This window comes from Drosophila takahashii, chromosome 3L, assembly GCF_030179915.1.
Source record: "Drosophila takahashii strain IR98-3 E-12201 chromosome 3L, DtakHiC1v2, whole genome shotgun sequence".
Lineage (NCBI taxonomy): Eukaryota > Metazoa > Arthropoda > Insecta > Diptera > Drosophilidae > Drosophila > Drosophila takahashii.
Window position 1 is genome coordinate 12492209 of NC_091680.1, and position 15169 is coordinate 12507377.

The window sequence follows — 15169 nt, forward strand, 5'->3', positions numbered from 1 at the left end:
CAAAAATCGGTTAATGCACCTCTGACGTATACTTTTGACACGAGCGAGCGATTTACGTAAAGTCAAAATATCTAACAAGTGTTTAATCCAAGCTAAGAACAAATATTTTGCACAGTTGTTTCTTTAATAGGTACTTCAAAGATATTTACTTTGACGTATAGTATAGTTCAGACAATTGGCTCAGTTTATGTATTTTTGTGGAAACAATGGAAGTACCAAATGTTCTTTAACAAATAAAATTTGCAAGCTAGACAAGCATCTACGCAAATAGCCAAAAAATAACGAAAGCCTGCGCCCGCGGGTATAAAAGGTTTCGAAATTTAAATTTGGCCAACAGATCGAATTGATCCGACTCCCGGTTTCTTGGAGGATCATGCGCTTGTTTTTCGTCGCGGTTTTGGCCGCTCTTGTGGCCGTCGCAGCGGCTCAATCCGAATCTAAAACGGTTACGGCGGTAGCCTCCCCAAATATAAAGGCACAGCCATGTTGTGAAAGTGTTCGACAAACTCTAATCGAAATACGAAAGGATATTCGCCTGTGGCTGCTGGACAGGCTTTTCGGAAAATTGCTTCTCTTGCACGACGGAGAACTGCTAGGAAATCCGAATTATGTGAATTGTGCCAACGGGAAAAAGCAACTCGAAATTTCCGATCGGTCGAGTTCTTTCGGCGACATCATTAATGATGGACTAACAAGTCAATCCTCAACAACAACCACCACAACGTCTTCTAATAACGGGCAAAGCACTGTCACCCAGGGAACTTCCTCAACCGATGAAGGAAACTCCGGTCAGTCCTCATCGACCACCACAACAACAACGACTACATCTTCGGATGATGGTCAAGCCACCACCTCTTCTGACCCGACTGTGGAAGTCACCCAGGGATCGAACAGCGATGGCAACTCCAGTCAGTCCTCGTCCACAACCACCTCGACAACCTCCTCTGATGAAAGTCAAACCACTGTGTCGTCTACTCCTGCTGTAGAAGTCACCCAGGGAACATCTTCAAACGATGAAGGAAACTCCGGCCAGTCCTCGTCGACAACCACGACAACAACGACTACATCTTCGGATGATGGTCAAGCCACCACCTCTTCTGACCCAACTGTCAAAGTGACCCAGGGATCAAACAGCGATGGCAACTCCAGTCAGTCCTCATCGACCACCACAACAACAACGACTACATCTTCGGATGATGGTAAAGCCACCACCTCTTCTGACCCAACTGTCAAAGTGACCCAGGGATCAAACAGCGATGGCAACTCCAGTCAGTCCTCATCGACCACCACAACAACAACGACTACATCTTCGGATGATGGTCAAGCCACCACCTCTTCTGACCCGACTGTGGAAGTCACCCAGGGATCGAACAGCGATGGCAACTCCAGTCAGTCCTCGTCCACAACCACCTCGACAACCTCCTCTGATGAAAGTCAAACCACTGTGTCGTCTACTCCTGCTGTAGAAGTCACCCAGGGAACATCTTCAAACGATGAAGGAAACTCCGGCCAGTCCTCGTCGACCACCACAACAACAACGACTACATCTTCGGATGATGGTGAAGCCACCACCTCTTCTGACCCGACTGTGGAAGTCACCCAGGGATCGAACAGTGATGGAAACTCTAGTCAGTCTTCCTCGACCACCACAACAACAACGACTACATCTTCGGATGATGGTGAAGCCACCACCTCTTCTGACCCGACTGTGGAAGTCACCCAGGGATCGAACAGCGATGGCAACTCCAGTCAGTCCTCGTCCACAACCACCTCGACAACCTCCTCTGATGAAAGTCAAACCACTGTGTCGTCTACTCCTGCTGTAGAAGTCACCCAGGGAACATCTTCAAACGATGAAGGAAACTCCGGCCAGTCCTCGTCGACAACCACGACAACAACGACTACATCTTCGGATGATGGTCAAGCCACCACCTCTTCTGACCCAACTGTGGAAGTCACCCAGGGATCAAACAGCGATGGCAACTCCAGTCAGTCCTCATCGACCACCACAACAACAACGACTACATCTTCGGATGATGGTGAAGCCACCACCTCTTTTGACCCGACTGTGGAAGTCACCCAGGGATCGAACAGCGATGGCAACTCCAGTCAGTCCTCGTCCACAACCACCTCGACAACCTCCTCTGATGAAAGTCAAACCACTGTGTCGTCTACTCCTGCTGTAGAAGTCACCCAGGGAACATCTTCAAACGATGAAGGAAACTCCGGCCAGTCCTCGTCGACCACCACAACAACAACGACTACATCTTCGGATGATGGTGAAGCCACCACCTCTTCTGACCCGAATGTGGAAGTCACCCAGGGATCGAACAGTGATGGAAACTCTAGTCAGTCTTCCTCGACCACCACAACAACAACGACTACATCTTCGGATGATGGTGAAGCCACCACCTCTTCTGACCCGACTGTGGAAGTCACCCAGGGATCGAACAGCGATGGCAACTCCAGTCAGTCCTCGTCCACAACCACCTCGACAACCTCCTCTGATGAAAGTCAAACCACTGTGTCGTCTACTCCTGCTGTAGAAGTCACCCAGGGAACATCTTCAAACGATGAAGGAAACTCCGGCCAGTCCTCGTCGACAACCACGACAACAACGACTACATCTTCGGATGATGGTCAAGCCACCACCTCTTCTGACCCGACTGTGGAAGTCACCCAGGGATCGAACAGCGATGGCAACTCCAGTCAGTCCTCGTCCACAACCACCTCGACAACCTCCTCTGATGAAAGTCAAACCACTGTGTCGTCTACTCCTGCTGTAGAAGTCACCCAGGGAACATCTTCAAACGATGAAGGAAACTCCGGCCAGTCCTCGTCGACAACCACGACAACAACGACTACATCTTCGGATGATGGTCAAGCCACCACCTCTTCTGACCCAACTGTGGAAGTCACCCAGGGATCAAACAGCGATGGCAACTCCAGTCAGTCCTCATCGACCACCACAACAACAACGACTACATCTTCGGATGATGGTCAAGCCACCACCTCTTCTGACCCGACTGTGGAAGTCACCCAGGGATCGAACAGCGATGGCAACTCCAGTCAGTCCTCGTCCACAACCACCTCGACAATCTCCTCTGATGAAAGTCAAACCACTGTGTCGTCTACTCCTGCTGTAGAAGTCACCCAGGGAACATCTTCAAACGATGAAGGAAACTCCGGCCAGTCCTCGTCGACAACCACGACAACAACGACTACATCTTCGGATGATGGTCAAGCCACCACCTCTTCTGACCCAACTGTGGAAGTCACCCAGGGATCAAACAGCGATGGCAACTCCAGTCAGTCCTCATCGACCACCACAACAACAACGACTACATCTTCGGATGATGGTCAAGCCACCACCTCTTCTGACCCGACTGTGGAAGTCACCCAGGGATCGAACAGCGATGGCAACTCCAGTCAGTCCTCGTCCACAACCACCTCGACAACCTCCTCTGATGAAAGTCAAACCACTGTGTCGTCTACTCCTGCTGTAGAAGTCACCCAGGGAACATCTTCAAACGATGAAGGAAACTCCGGGCAGTCCTCGTCGACCACCACAACAACAGCAACTACATCTTCGGATGACGGTCAAGCCACCACCTCTTCTGACCCGACTGTGGAAGTCACCCAGGGATCGAACAGTGATGGAAACTCTAGTCAGTCTTCCTCGACCACCACAACAACAACGACTACATCTTCGGATGACGGTCAAGCCACCACCTCTTCTGACCCGACTGTGGAAGTCACCCAGGGATCGAACAGTGATGGAAACTTTAGTCAGTCTTCCTCGACCACCACAACAACAACGACTACATCTTCGGATGACGGTCAAGCCACCACCTCTTCTGACCCGACTGTGGAAGTCACCCAGGGATCGAACAGTGATGGAAACTCTAGTCAGTCTTCCTCGACCACCACAACAACAACGACTACATCTTCGGATGATGGTGAAGCCACCACCTCTTCTGACCCGACTGTGGAAGTCACCCAGGGATCGAACAGCGATGGAAACTCCAGTCAGTCCTCGTCCACAACCACCTCGACAACCTCCTCTGATGAAAGTCAAACCACTGTGTCGTCTACTCCTGCTGTAGAAGTCACCCAGGGAACATCTTCAAACGATGAAGGAAACTCCGGGCAGTCCTCGTCGACCACCACAACAACAGCAACTACATCTTCGGATGACGGTCAAGCCACCACCTCTTCTGACCCGACTGTGGAAGTCACCCAGGGATCGAACAGTGATGGAAACTCTAGTCAGTCTTCCTCGACCACCACAACAACAACGACTACATCTTCGGATGATGGTCAAGCCACCACCTCTTCTGACCCGACTGTGGAAGTCACCCAGGGATCGAACAGCGATGGCAACTCCAGTCAGTCCTCGTCCACAACCACCTCGACAACCTCCTCTGATGAAAGTCAAACCACTGTGTCGTCTACTCCTGCTGTAGAAGTCACCCAGGGAACATCTTCAAACGATGAAGGAAACTCCGGTCAGTCCTCGTCGACCACCACAACAACAGCAACTACATCTTCGGATGACGGTCAAGCCATCACCTCTTCTGACCCGACTGTGGAAGTCACCCAGGGATCGAACAGTGATGGAAACTCTAGTCAGTCTTCCTCGACCACCACAACAACAACGACTACATCTTCGGATGATGGTGAAGCCACCACCTCTTCTGACCCGACTGTGGAAGTCACCCAGGGATCGAACAGTAATGGAAACTCTAGTCAGTCTTCCTCGACCACCACAACAACAACGACTACATCTTCGGATGATGGTGAAGCCACCACCTCTTCTGACCCGACTGTGGAAGTCACCCAGGGATCGAACAGTGATGGAAACTCTAGTCAGTCTTCCTCGACCACCACAACAACAACGACTACATCTTCGGATAATGGTCAAGCCACCACCTCTTCTGACCCGACTGTGGAAGTGACCCAGGGATCGAACAGCGATGGAAACTCCAGTCAGTCCTCGTCCACAACCACCTCGACAACCTCCTCTGATGAAAGTCAAACCACTGTGTCGTCTACTCCTGCTGTAGAAGTCACCCAGGGAACATCTTCAAACGATGAAGGAAACTCCGGGCAGTCCTCGTCGACCACCACAACAACAGCAACTACATCTTCGGATGACGGTCAAGCCACCACCTCTTCTGACCCGACTGTGGAAGTCACCCAGGGATCGAACAGTGATGGAAACTCTAGTCAGTCTTCCTCGACCACCACAACAACAACGACTACATCTTCGGATGATGGTGAAGCCACCACCTCTTCTGACCCGACTGTGGAAGTCACCCAGGGATCGAACAGTGATGGAAACTCCAGTCAGTCTTCCTCGACCACCACAACAACAACGACTACATCTTCGGATGATGGTGAAGCCACCACCTCTTCTGACCCGACTGTGGAAGTCACCCAGGGATCGAACAGTGATGGAAACTCTAGTCAGTCTTCCTCGACCACCACAACAACAACGACTACATCTTCGGATGATGGTGAAGCCACCACCTCTTCTGACCCGACTGTGGAAGTCACCCAGGGATCGAACAGTGATGGAAATTCTAGTCAGTCTTCCTCGACCACCACAACAACAACGACTACATCTTCGGATGACGGTCAAGCCACAACCTCTTCTGACCCGACTGTAGAAGTCACTCAGGGACCGAACAGTGATGGAAACTCTAGTCAGTCTTCCTCGACCACCACAACAACAGCAACTACATCTTCGGATGACGGTCAAGCCACCACCTCTTCTGACCCGACTGTGGAAGTCACCGAGGGATCGAACAGCGATGGAAACTCTAGTCAGTCCTCGTCGACTACCACAACAACAACAACTACATCTTCGGATGACGGTCAAGCCACCACCTCTTCTGACCCGACTGTGGAAGTCACCGAGGGATCGAACAGCGATGGAAACTCTAGTCAGTCCTCGTCGACTACCACAACAACAACAACTACATCTTCGGATGGCGGTCAAGCCACCACCTCTTCTGACCCGACTGTGGAAGTCACCCAGGGATCGAACAGCGATGGAAACTCCAGTCAGTCCTCGTCCACAACCACCTCGACAACCTCCTCTGATGAAAGTCAAACCACTGTGTCGTCTACTCCTGCTGTAGAAGTCACCCAGGGAACATCTTCAAACGATGAAGGAAACTCCGGTCAGTCCTCGTCGACCACCACAACAACAACAACTACATCTTCGGATGACGGTCAAGCCACCACCTCTTCTGACCCGACTGTGGAAGTCACCCAGGGATCGAACAGTGATGGAAACTCTAGTCAGTCTTCCTCGACCACCACAACAACAACGACTACATCTTCGGATGACGGTCAAGCCACCACCTCTTCTGACCCGACTGTGGAAGTCACCCAGGGATCGAACAGTGATGGAAACTCTAGTCAGTCTTCCTCGACCACCACAACAACAACGACTACATCTTCGGATGACGGTCAAGCCACCACCTCTTCTGACCCGACTGTGGAAGTGACCCAGGGATCGAACAGCGATGGAAACTCCAGTCAGTCCTCGTCCACAACCACCTCGACAACCTCCTCTGATGAAAGTCAAACCACTGTGTCGTCTACTCCTGCTGTAGAAGTCACCCAGGGAACATCTTCAAACGATGAAGGAAACTCCGGTCAGTCCTCGTCGACTACCACAACAACAACAACTACATCTTCGGATGACGGTCAAGCCACCACCTCTTCTGACCCGACTGTGGAAGTGACCCAGGGATCGAACAGCGATGGAAACTCCAGTCAGTCCTCGTCCACAACCACCTCGACAACCTCCTCTGATGAAAGTCAAACCACTGTGTCGTCTACTCCTGCTGTAGAAGTCACCCAGGGAACATCTTCAAACGATGAAGGAAACTCCGGTCAGTCCTCGTCGACCACCACAACAACAACAACTACATCTTCGGACCAAGCCAGCACCATGCCAGGATCGAGCTCAAAGTGGACGAAAACCACAAAAACTTATTCGTCAAAGACTTCCAAGGTTCCCAAGTCAAATAGAAATTCTAACTCTAGCTCGAGCGTAACAACAACAACTGTAACGACGAGCTCGACACCTCAAATCCAACACTCCTGGTCAAACTCATGGAAGAAAAATGGTGGCAAGTCCAAAAAGTATTGGACCAAGAGGTGGAGTTCAACGACCGGCAAAAGTAAAAGGAATAGTTCATCTGTGGATGGTGCAGAATCGTCTGACTCATTAGTTGATGCAGCTATTGATGTCATCCAAGGAAACAGTTCGAACGACGATGCAAAGTCTACCCAGTCTTCAACAACCACTACAGTTTCCTCAACCGATGGAAGCGATCAGACCAGCTCTTCATCTTTGCCGATGGTAGACGCTACTGTCGTTTCCCAAGGTGGCAAATCAAGCTCAACCTCGACTAAAACCACAAAAACAACCGTAACGACAAGCTCCTCATCGACTCCTAAGGTCAAACACTCCTGGTCGAGCTCATCGAAGAACACTTCCAATAGTGGTAAATCGAGCAAGACATCTTCGACCACAACAACAACAACTTCTTCGAATAAGGGTCAATCCAGCACATCTTCAGATCCCCAAATCGAAATCACTCAGGGTAGCCCTTTAAACGATAATGAAAGCTCGAGCCAGGTCACCACTACGACAACTTCATCTGAGAGCCAAATTGGAGAATCGTCTGCTCCTGTCGTTAAAGTCACCAAGGAAAGTTCCACAAGCAAGGATGGAAAGACCACTCGGTCTTCAACCACAACAACAACAACAACCACCAATGGAGGTAGTCAGTCCAGTACCTTATCACTTCCGGTGGTTGATGCCAGCATAGTGGCAAATGGCGGAAAGTCAAGCTCAAAATCTTCAACGACAACTACAACCACAACCACCAAAGGAAGTAAATCGTCGGGTATCTCGCTACCGGAAGTTGATGCCACCATTTCACTTAATGGAGGAAAAGCAGGCTTAACATTGACTAAGACCACTAAGACGTACACGTCAAACAACTCCGAAGTTCCCCAGTCGAATGGAAAGTCAAGTTCGAGCAAAACTACAACTACAACCATTACGACGAAAACTTCTTCAAACAATGGTCAATCCAGCACGTCCTCTGATCCCCAAATCGAAATCACTCAGGGTAGCGCTTTGAGTGATAATGGAAGCTTGAACCAGGCCACTACAACGACAACTTCATCTGAGAGCCAAATTGGGGAATCGTCTTCTCCTGTCGTCAAAGTCACTAAAGAAAGTTATACAAGCAAAGATGGAAAGACCACTCGATCATCAACCACAACAACAACAACAACCACCAATGGAGGTAGTCAGTCCAGTACCTTATCACTTCCGGTGGTTGATGCCAGCATAGTGGCAAATGGCGGAAAGTCAAGCTCAAAATCTTCAACGACAACTACAACCACATCCACCAAAGGAAGTAAATCGTCGGGTATTGTCTCGCTACCGGAAGTTGACGCCACCATTTCACTTGATGGAGGAAAGTCTGGCTCAACGCTGACTAAGATCACTAAAACCTACACCTCAAACAACTCCGAAGTTCCCCAGTCGAATGGAAAGTCAAGTTCGAGTAAAACTACAACTACAACCATTACGTCTAAAACTTCATCGGTCCCCAAAACTGAGACAAAATACTCCTGGTCCAGTTCGTCAAAGAAAACATCAAATCCTATCCGCTTAACCCTGCCGACCATTGATGCCGGAATCTCTGTCGGCGGAGGAGATTCATCGAGTTCGTGGTCGAAACTGATTAAAAGAAGTACCACAGATGGTGAGACCAACGCCCGTGATGGATCATCCCTTTCTGGTTCTATTGTAGGTGCAGTCGGAACTCGAGGAGCACAGTCCTGGTCCCAGCGCTCTGGATTCTCGGGCGACAGTTCTCTTGCCCAGGGATCTCCAGACATCCGTTTCCGGCTAGCCCGTGGTCAGACCAGTAACGATGCTCAGTCGCAGAACTTGAATTCCTGGACCAGAAGCGCCAGCCAAGACAGCGGAAGTTTGGATAACGGAGTCGCATCCGTAGATGGACAGAATTTGGAAGGATCGGAGAGCTCCAGTGACGCAACCATGATGCAAGGTGGCTCCGTGGGCGCCACCGGACAGTATCCCTACTGGTGGGGCAATGGACGATGGGTGGGCGTTGGAGCCAGAAGGAGCTGGACGCCCTACGGATGGCGTCCATATGGCAGCGGATGGGGCGGCTGGAGCAATCAATATTAAAGTTGGTCCGTGCGAATGGATAAGTCCAGAATTAAACGGCAGATGACTTTAATTTACACGATTGAAAATATATGCATTTGAATATTATAAATCCGTTTTTTTTTTCTGGGTATTTTTCATTCGACAGAATAGTTATTTATTATCACAAAATATTGAACACTCTATTGGGAGATAAATGTGATGATTGATATGGGCATGATTGTATTTTGCAGGGACCGCAAATAACAGTTATTTGTGATTTTTATTTTAAAAGGCCTACTGAGATGTGTACAAGTTTTAATTAACAATTTAACTGTTTTTTTTGCACTTTATAGACATGAACAAATAACAGTTAATTTGCTTTCCAGATTTATTGACATGCATATACTTTGTGGACAAGAGTAAAAAGAACGTTATTTTTGACGTTTAAAACAAAATATCACAGTAGTCTTTTTAAAATAAAAATCACAAATAACTGTTATTTACGGTCCCTGGTATTTTGGGGTAATGCTTCTTTTTATTTTGGCTGTTCAAAAAAGTTCTTACATATTTAATAAAAACACAAAACCCAAATATGAGGTTAGGCTTTAAGAAGTTTGAACATTTATTTTTAAGAAGAAAGATAGAAAAAATGAAGCAACAGTAAACGGGTTAATCAGGCCTAGAAGAAAAAGTAGAATTTGTTTCCACTACTGCTGCCGTTGAAAAACTTAATAAAGTCCGTCCATGACCATTGAGGAACTGACGGAGATTCAGTCGTGGTTGTGGGGGCTTCAGTGGTTGTGGAACTTTCGGCGTTGGCACATGCTAACATCAATAGCATCAACGAGAAAATAACAATTAAAGCATGTGCCTTCATGATTGGTTGGAATGCAGACTAAAATTTGAATTACGTGCTCTAGCGTTTTATACCTTTCCGAAAAAAATCCATGTTATACTCTGCCAAATATTTGCACATATGTTTCAGTGTTTAATTTCTAATGGCGAAGAGTCAGCAACCTGCGTGATACAAACGTGTATCCAATATTGACGTGTTATTTATTAGAGAGATTTGGCATTTGTTTACATTATTTAACTTGTAAATTAAAAAAAAAATTTAAAAATTAGATTTTTAATTACAGTTTTTAACTAATATACCATTTCAGTGTTTTCTAAAAAACTAACAGTTATAATTAATATATTAAAAGAAATTATATTTTAAAATAACATCATTTGAATTTTTGCGCGCAAGGAGTACTTTTTCTACACAGGGTGTGTATGGTACTTATTTTCGTTTTTCACGAGAAATCAGACAATAAACCAAAAAATCAATAAATGATTAACATATATGTTAATATATATTTAAAAAACGTAAAAGAAATTTTTAAAACGAAAAACATCGATTGCAAAGGAAAAACATCGATGTTTCCGAAATTTATAAAATCATCGATTCATCGATGTTACCATCGATGTTTCTCCACCTCTAGCGGTCCAAAAAAAAATAAAAAAAAATCGAATTTCAGGATTATCAACAATAAAAAACCCCCGAAATAGTTAATAAAAAAGTGACAACGTTTCGCGAAGCGTTTGGAAACAGTGACCGGAAGTAGACGACTTTAATCGCGGAGTTTTGAGCAGTTTTAGGCAAATAGCAAACACTGCACACACACACACACTTGCACGAACAGATGAAAATCTGGAAATTGTCGTTTTTCTTTTAATTCAACGCAGCAGTCTTTGTGATTTGGTATTACAATTGAAATCGGTAAATTAGAGCACACATTCGGCTTACGAAAGATCCCCACTAACTTCTCCATCCGGAAACAAGAGAAACTCGGTTTTCGGTGGGTGAAAGGAACCACTGAGGTCGCATTTTCTGCGACGACATCTCGGACAAAGAACACATAGTTTTTCGTGATTTGTGTGGAACGGTCAAACGCACATACAAATCCGGAGGTGTCGCCTATGACGCACACTTTTCGCCCCCAAGAAAGTGTTTGATCCACCCGATAGCCAGCAACAAAGGAGAGGAGCACAGTGAGGGGCACGAAAATAGCAGCGCACCACCATGACAATCAAGCCAGTGAGCGCACCACCGAGTGCGAAGCGCGTGGCTGGCAATGTGGATGCGGATAACAAGGAGGCCCAGGTGGTTGTGGTGGAGCAGTCGGTGGTCAGCCAGACCCACAGCCATGCCCACACCCACAGCCATCGCAACGTCGTCATCGATGGACATGGGCAGGTGAGTGGGCCACTTTTCCAAATCGCCACCTGGTCTCGCCTATTAATTGGCTCCTTTTTCCGCCCCCTTTTCAGAGTCCCCAGAGGCGTGGCGAGGTCTACGACGAACTGGCACGCACCCATCGCTGCAGCCCCCACAAGAGGTGAGTTATGGCCATGGGGCTACTCACTGGATTTCGCGGGGTGGGGCTCCGCGCCCCGTAGCAGCTGCATTTAATTGGGTTACTCGGAAGAGTGGGGACTCCCCTAACATTCCTGGTGTATAAGTACAAGGGAATTCACAAGAGTTAGGAGACCTACATCTAGAAGAATTAAAATGCAAGCGTGACTATCCGGTTTATAGTTCTTTCTGCTAGGTTCCAACTCTAATTTCATCTTCGTAACGTAATTCAATGCTAGTAATTAATATTTGCAAATTTAAAAACTTCTTAGAAATATGACCAACCTTAACTGAGATTTAAGAACATTTATAATGTTTACATTCATTTATTCTCTATTAATTACAAAATGTTTTTACAAATTTACATACCGTTGGCACTCCAAAGGTTTAAAACCCATACTTGTTCAGTTTTGTTATAATCATAATTATCATAATCATTGCACAGAAAAAATTATACAACGTTTTAGGTTCCGTTTTCATATAAAACCGTTTTAAAAATAAAAATGAAAACGTTTTAAAAATGCAAAGTAAAATAAATTTGTATGAAACGTTTTACTTTTTAAAATGTTTCACCCCTTATTTTGCACCTAAAACTTTTGATAATTTTCTCTGTATTATTCAAATGGTTTCTAAGTTTTTTATAGGTTTACCATGCTAAACATAGTCAAAAATCGAATTATAATTTATAGTTTGATTTTGAAAATCCTCTATTCAAATCAGTAGTCGTTATTCCGTTTGTAAAAATCCTAAATTTCCTTACAATCTATTTGGAATTCAATATTGACGGTTTTTCCCTTTCAACCAGCACACGTTCGAAGCGTCGTGACCACCACGAAACCCATGCCCACCACTACAAGCGCGATCGTCTGGAGCGTGAGAAACTGAACCACCCGGCGGCGGTGGCGGGAAGCGGAGCACCCGGTGTCTCCGGCAGCAAGTGCAACAGTCCGCCGTTGGCTTCGACCTCTGGCAGTAGCAGTCCCTCGGCGGTGGGCAGGAATTCGCCCGAACATTTGGGGCTAGGCTGCGCCACAGCACCGAAAGCACAGGTTCAGATGTCGCCGGCCACGGCGGCTGCCAATCTGCTGAAAACAGTGGAGGAGACGTTCTCCGGCTACAACAGCGGCGATGAGCATCTTCAGCCCAAGGAGCGCTTGATTCCGGTGGAGGAGTGGCAGCGCCGCGACGTGGAGTTCGCCAAGTGCATGGAACAGCGCGGCTACGAACTGAAGCCCGTCGAGGAGGACGGCGCCTGCCTCTTTCGCTCGATCTCGCTGCAGATCTACGGCGACGAGGAGATGCACGACGTGATCCGGCAACACACCATGGATTACATTGTAATGTTTAGGCCTGAGGTATTTCAAATTGTATACTAATAGTACTGGTTTCTCATGCAGCACGAGAATCGCGAGTACTTTGGTCAGTTTGTCACTGAGGACATCAACAGCTATATACAGCGCAAACGAGCTAGAGACGCTCATGGCAACCACATCGAGATCCAGGCGATATCCGAGATCTACAGCCGCACCGTTGAAGTATACTGCTACCAGTCAAGTAAGTAAAATCTAGTGTTAATATAAATATTAAATTAATGTATAAACCAAACTCTAATATATTTGTATTCTCATTACAGATCCCATCAACATTTTTAACTCCGAGCAGTCGCAGGCAGGCTATCCCCCCTTGCGTTTGTCCTATCAGCGCGGATCCCACTATAATGCTATTCTAGATCCCTACAACGCCACCGTTGGCGTGGGCCTGGGCTTGGCTGGTTACAAGCCCGAGATCCAAACCAAAGAGGCAGTGCGTCTCAGTGAGCAGTTGGAAATCGAACAGGTATGTAAAGCTACCATGCTTACAACTCCTTATTGACCCATTAAAATTTCAGACCATGTTCGAGGATAAGCTAAAGACAACCGACTGGGAAGCCACCAACGAAGCCATCGAGGAGCAAATTGCTCGCGAGTCCTACCTGCAGTGGTGCCGCGAGAATATGCAGCGCTCGCGCAGCAGCAACACGGCCGCAGGATCGGCCACATCCTCGACGGTTACCTCGGCAGAGGCGCTCACCGATTCGGATGCCTCGCCCTCGAAGTACTCGGTGTGTGGGGGCACCGGCAGCAGCAGCAATCCGCCTGTGACCCTGACCAGTGGCAGTGGTAGTGGTGATGCCGCAGCCCCCGCCTTTTCCCTGTCACCGAAAACCCTCGGTCAGTTTAGCCACAAGCTGCCACCGGAGGTGAACGAGCTGGCCGGCTACGACAGTGATGCCACAGATATGAGTAGCACCAGTTCGGTCGGACACTGCGGCGGCAACTCATCGCCCAGCACAGCTTCTGGCCAGCGTTCCGGCAAGGGATCTAAGTCACAGCGACGCAGCACTGCTCTTAGAAAGAAGCGACGCCACGAAAGTCGCGAGGCGCCTTTGGCTAGCAAGAGGTTGGTGTTCGCAAGGACTTCTAAACGAGCTTACTGAGGTTTTACGTTCCTTCCTACCTTGCAGCGCCGAGGTTTTGGAGGCCCCGCTTAGGAAGAGTCCGAAGCGTGATTCCGCGCCGTCTGTGGCCCGTGCCGATACGCCTGAGGCTGAGCAGCGGCCCTGCACGTCGAAGCAGTCGTCTTCGCCACAGAAGAGCGGGGACGCCAAGGAGCAGAGTTACTCCAACTTCTACCAGGAGTTGCTGGAGGCATCCTACGCCGATGAGGGTGAGTCCTGCTTCCTCTTTTCTTTCCTTTTTATGTATATCCCTTTTTACTTCCGACAGGAGTCAACGAGAGCGAGATGCTGCAGCAGGCCATCCAGATGTCCACACGCGACTACATGGAGGACCAGAAGCGAAAGTTTCTCTGCGGACCGTAGTCACGCTACGTTCTTTGTACAGTGATTAAGCAGTTCTTTCCGCAACGAAAGCAAAACACAAATCTTACCAAAAAACAAAATTAATACGCAGAAATTATCTACGATCTTGAATGTTGATAGGTGGGTGTAAAACGAACTTTGCAATTTGTGCAATGGTAATCGAAGCACTCCCGCTTTTACACATTTACACTCTCACATAACACTATCCTTATAAATATTATAAACATATATTTTTTAATAAGGCCTCCTCCTCGTGTAATCATTAGAACCCAAATTAAAAATCCTTGAAAGGATAGTTATGGAATTTTTTTTGATTTGAACGTGTATAAAGCACAAATTTTGTTAAGCCCTAACCTGTCCGCTCTTATACCATGAATAAATATACCCTCCATGCCACGTTCCTTTTCCCATTAAATTAATGCCTACTTTGTAATACATCATAATATTAAGCTTAGTAAAGTATGCATGCAATGGACGGTAAATCAAACCTGCTCGTACATAAATAAACAATATAAAACCAATACACAGACATACAGATACATATACAGAATACAGATAATAATACGGATAATGCTATTGATTAATTATTTAATTGACTACAATAAATGGTGCATAATAATCGTAATTTATGAGTAAATAAAGCAAATAAATAACCCTAAAAATGTTAATTTGTTGATATATATAGGTGGACTTT

General features: G+C 47.2%; 3 protein-coding genes across 3 annotated transcripts; 2 read left to right on the forward strand and 1 right to left on the reverse strand.

Moving 5' to 3' along the window:
* Positions 1–354: 354 nt before the first annotated feature.
* Muc68Ca (Mucin 68Ca) lies at positions 355–9305 on the forward strand. The gene has a single exon (XM_017144080.3). It carries the CDS (start codon positions 374–376, stop codon positions 9254–9256), a length of 8883 nt encoding a protein of 2960 aa, XP_016999569.2. The 5' UTR covers positions 355–373; the 3' UTR covers positions 9257–9305.
* Positions 9306–9815: 510 nt separating this feature from the next.
* Positions 9816–10120, reverse strand: LOC108059070 (uncharacterized). The gene has a single exon (XM_017144108.2). The coding sequence runs from the start codon at positions 10092–10094 to the stop codon at positions 9897–9899; it is 198 nt and encodes a 65-aa protein (XP_016999597.2). The 5' UTR covers positions 10095–10120; the 3' UTR covers positions 9816–9896.
* A 576-nt stretch (positions 10121–10696) lies between these two features.
* On the forward strand, positions 10697–15139 carry Duba (Deubiquitinating enzyme A). The gene is made up of 8 exons (XM_017144122.3): positions 10697–11456; positions 11531–11598; positions 12421–12952; positions 13013–13169; positions 13249–13451; positions 13504–14054; positions 14119–14321; positions 14381–15139. The coding sequence occupies exons 1-8, from the start codon at positions 11283–11285 to the stop codon at positions 14473–14475; spliced, it is 1983 nt and encodes a 660-aa protein (XP_016999611.2). The 5' UTR covers positions 10697–11282; the 3' UTR covers positions 14476–15139.
* Positions 15140–15169: the final 30 nt, after the last annotated feature.

Excerpts from the sequence above, each read along its gene's own strand:
- LOC108059070 (XM_017144108.2), bottom strand. The coding sequence starts at position 10,094 with ATGAAGGCACATGCTTTAATTGTTATTTTCTCGTTGATGCTATTGATG.
- Muc68Ca (XM_017144080.3), top strand. The coding sequence starts at position 374 with ATGCGCTTGTTTTTCGTCGCGGTTTTGGCCGCTCTTGTGGCCGTCGCA.
- Duba (XM_017144122.3), top strand. The coding sequence starts at position 11,283 with ATGACAATCAAGCCAGTGAGCGCACCACCGAGTGCGAAGCGCGTGGCT. Across the intron at positions 12,953-13,012 it reads AACACACCATGGATTACATT|CACGAGAATCGCGAGTACTT; the intron begins GTAATGTTTAGG and ends TTTCTCATGCAG. Across the intron at positions 14,055-14,118 it reads GCGCCTTTGGCTAGCAAGAG|CGCCGAGGTTTTGGAGGCCC; the intron begins GTTGGTGTTCGC and ends CCTACCTTGCAG.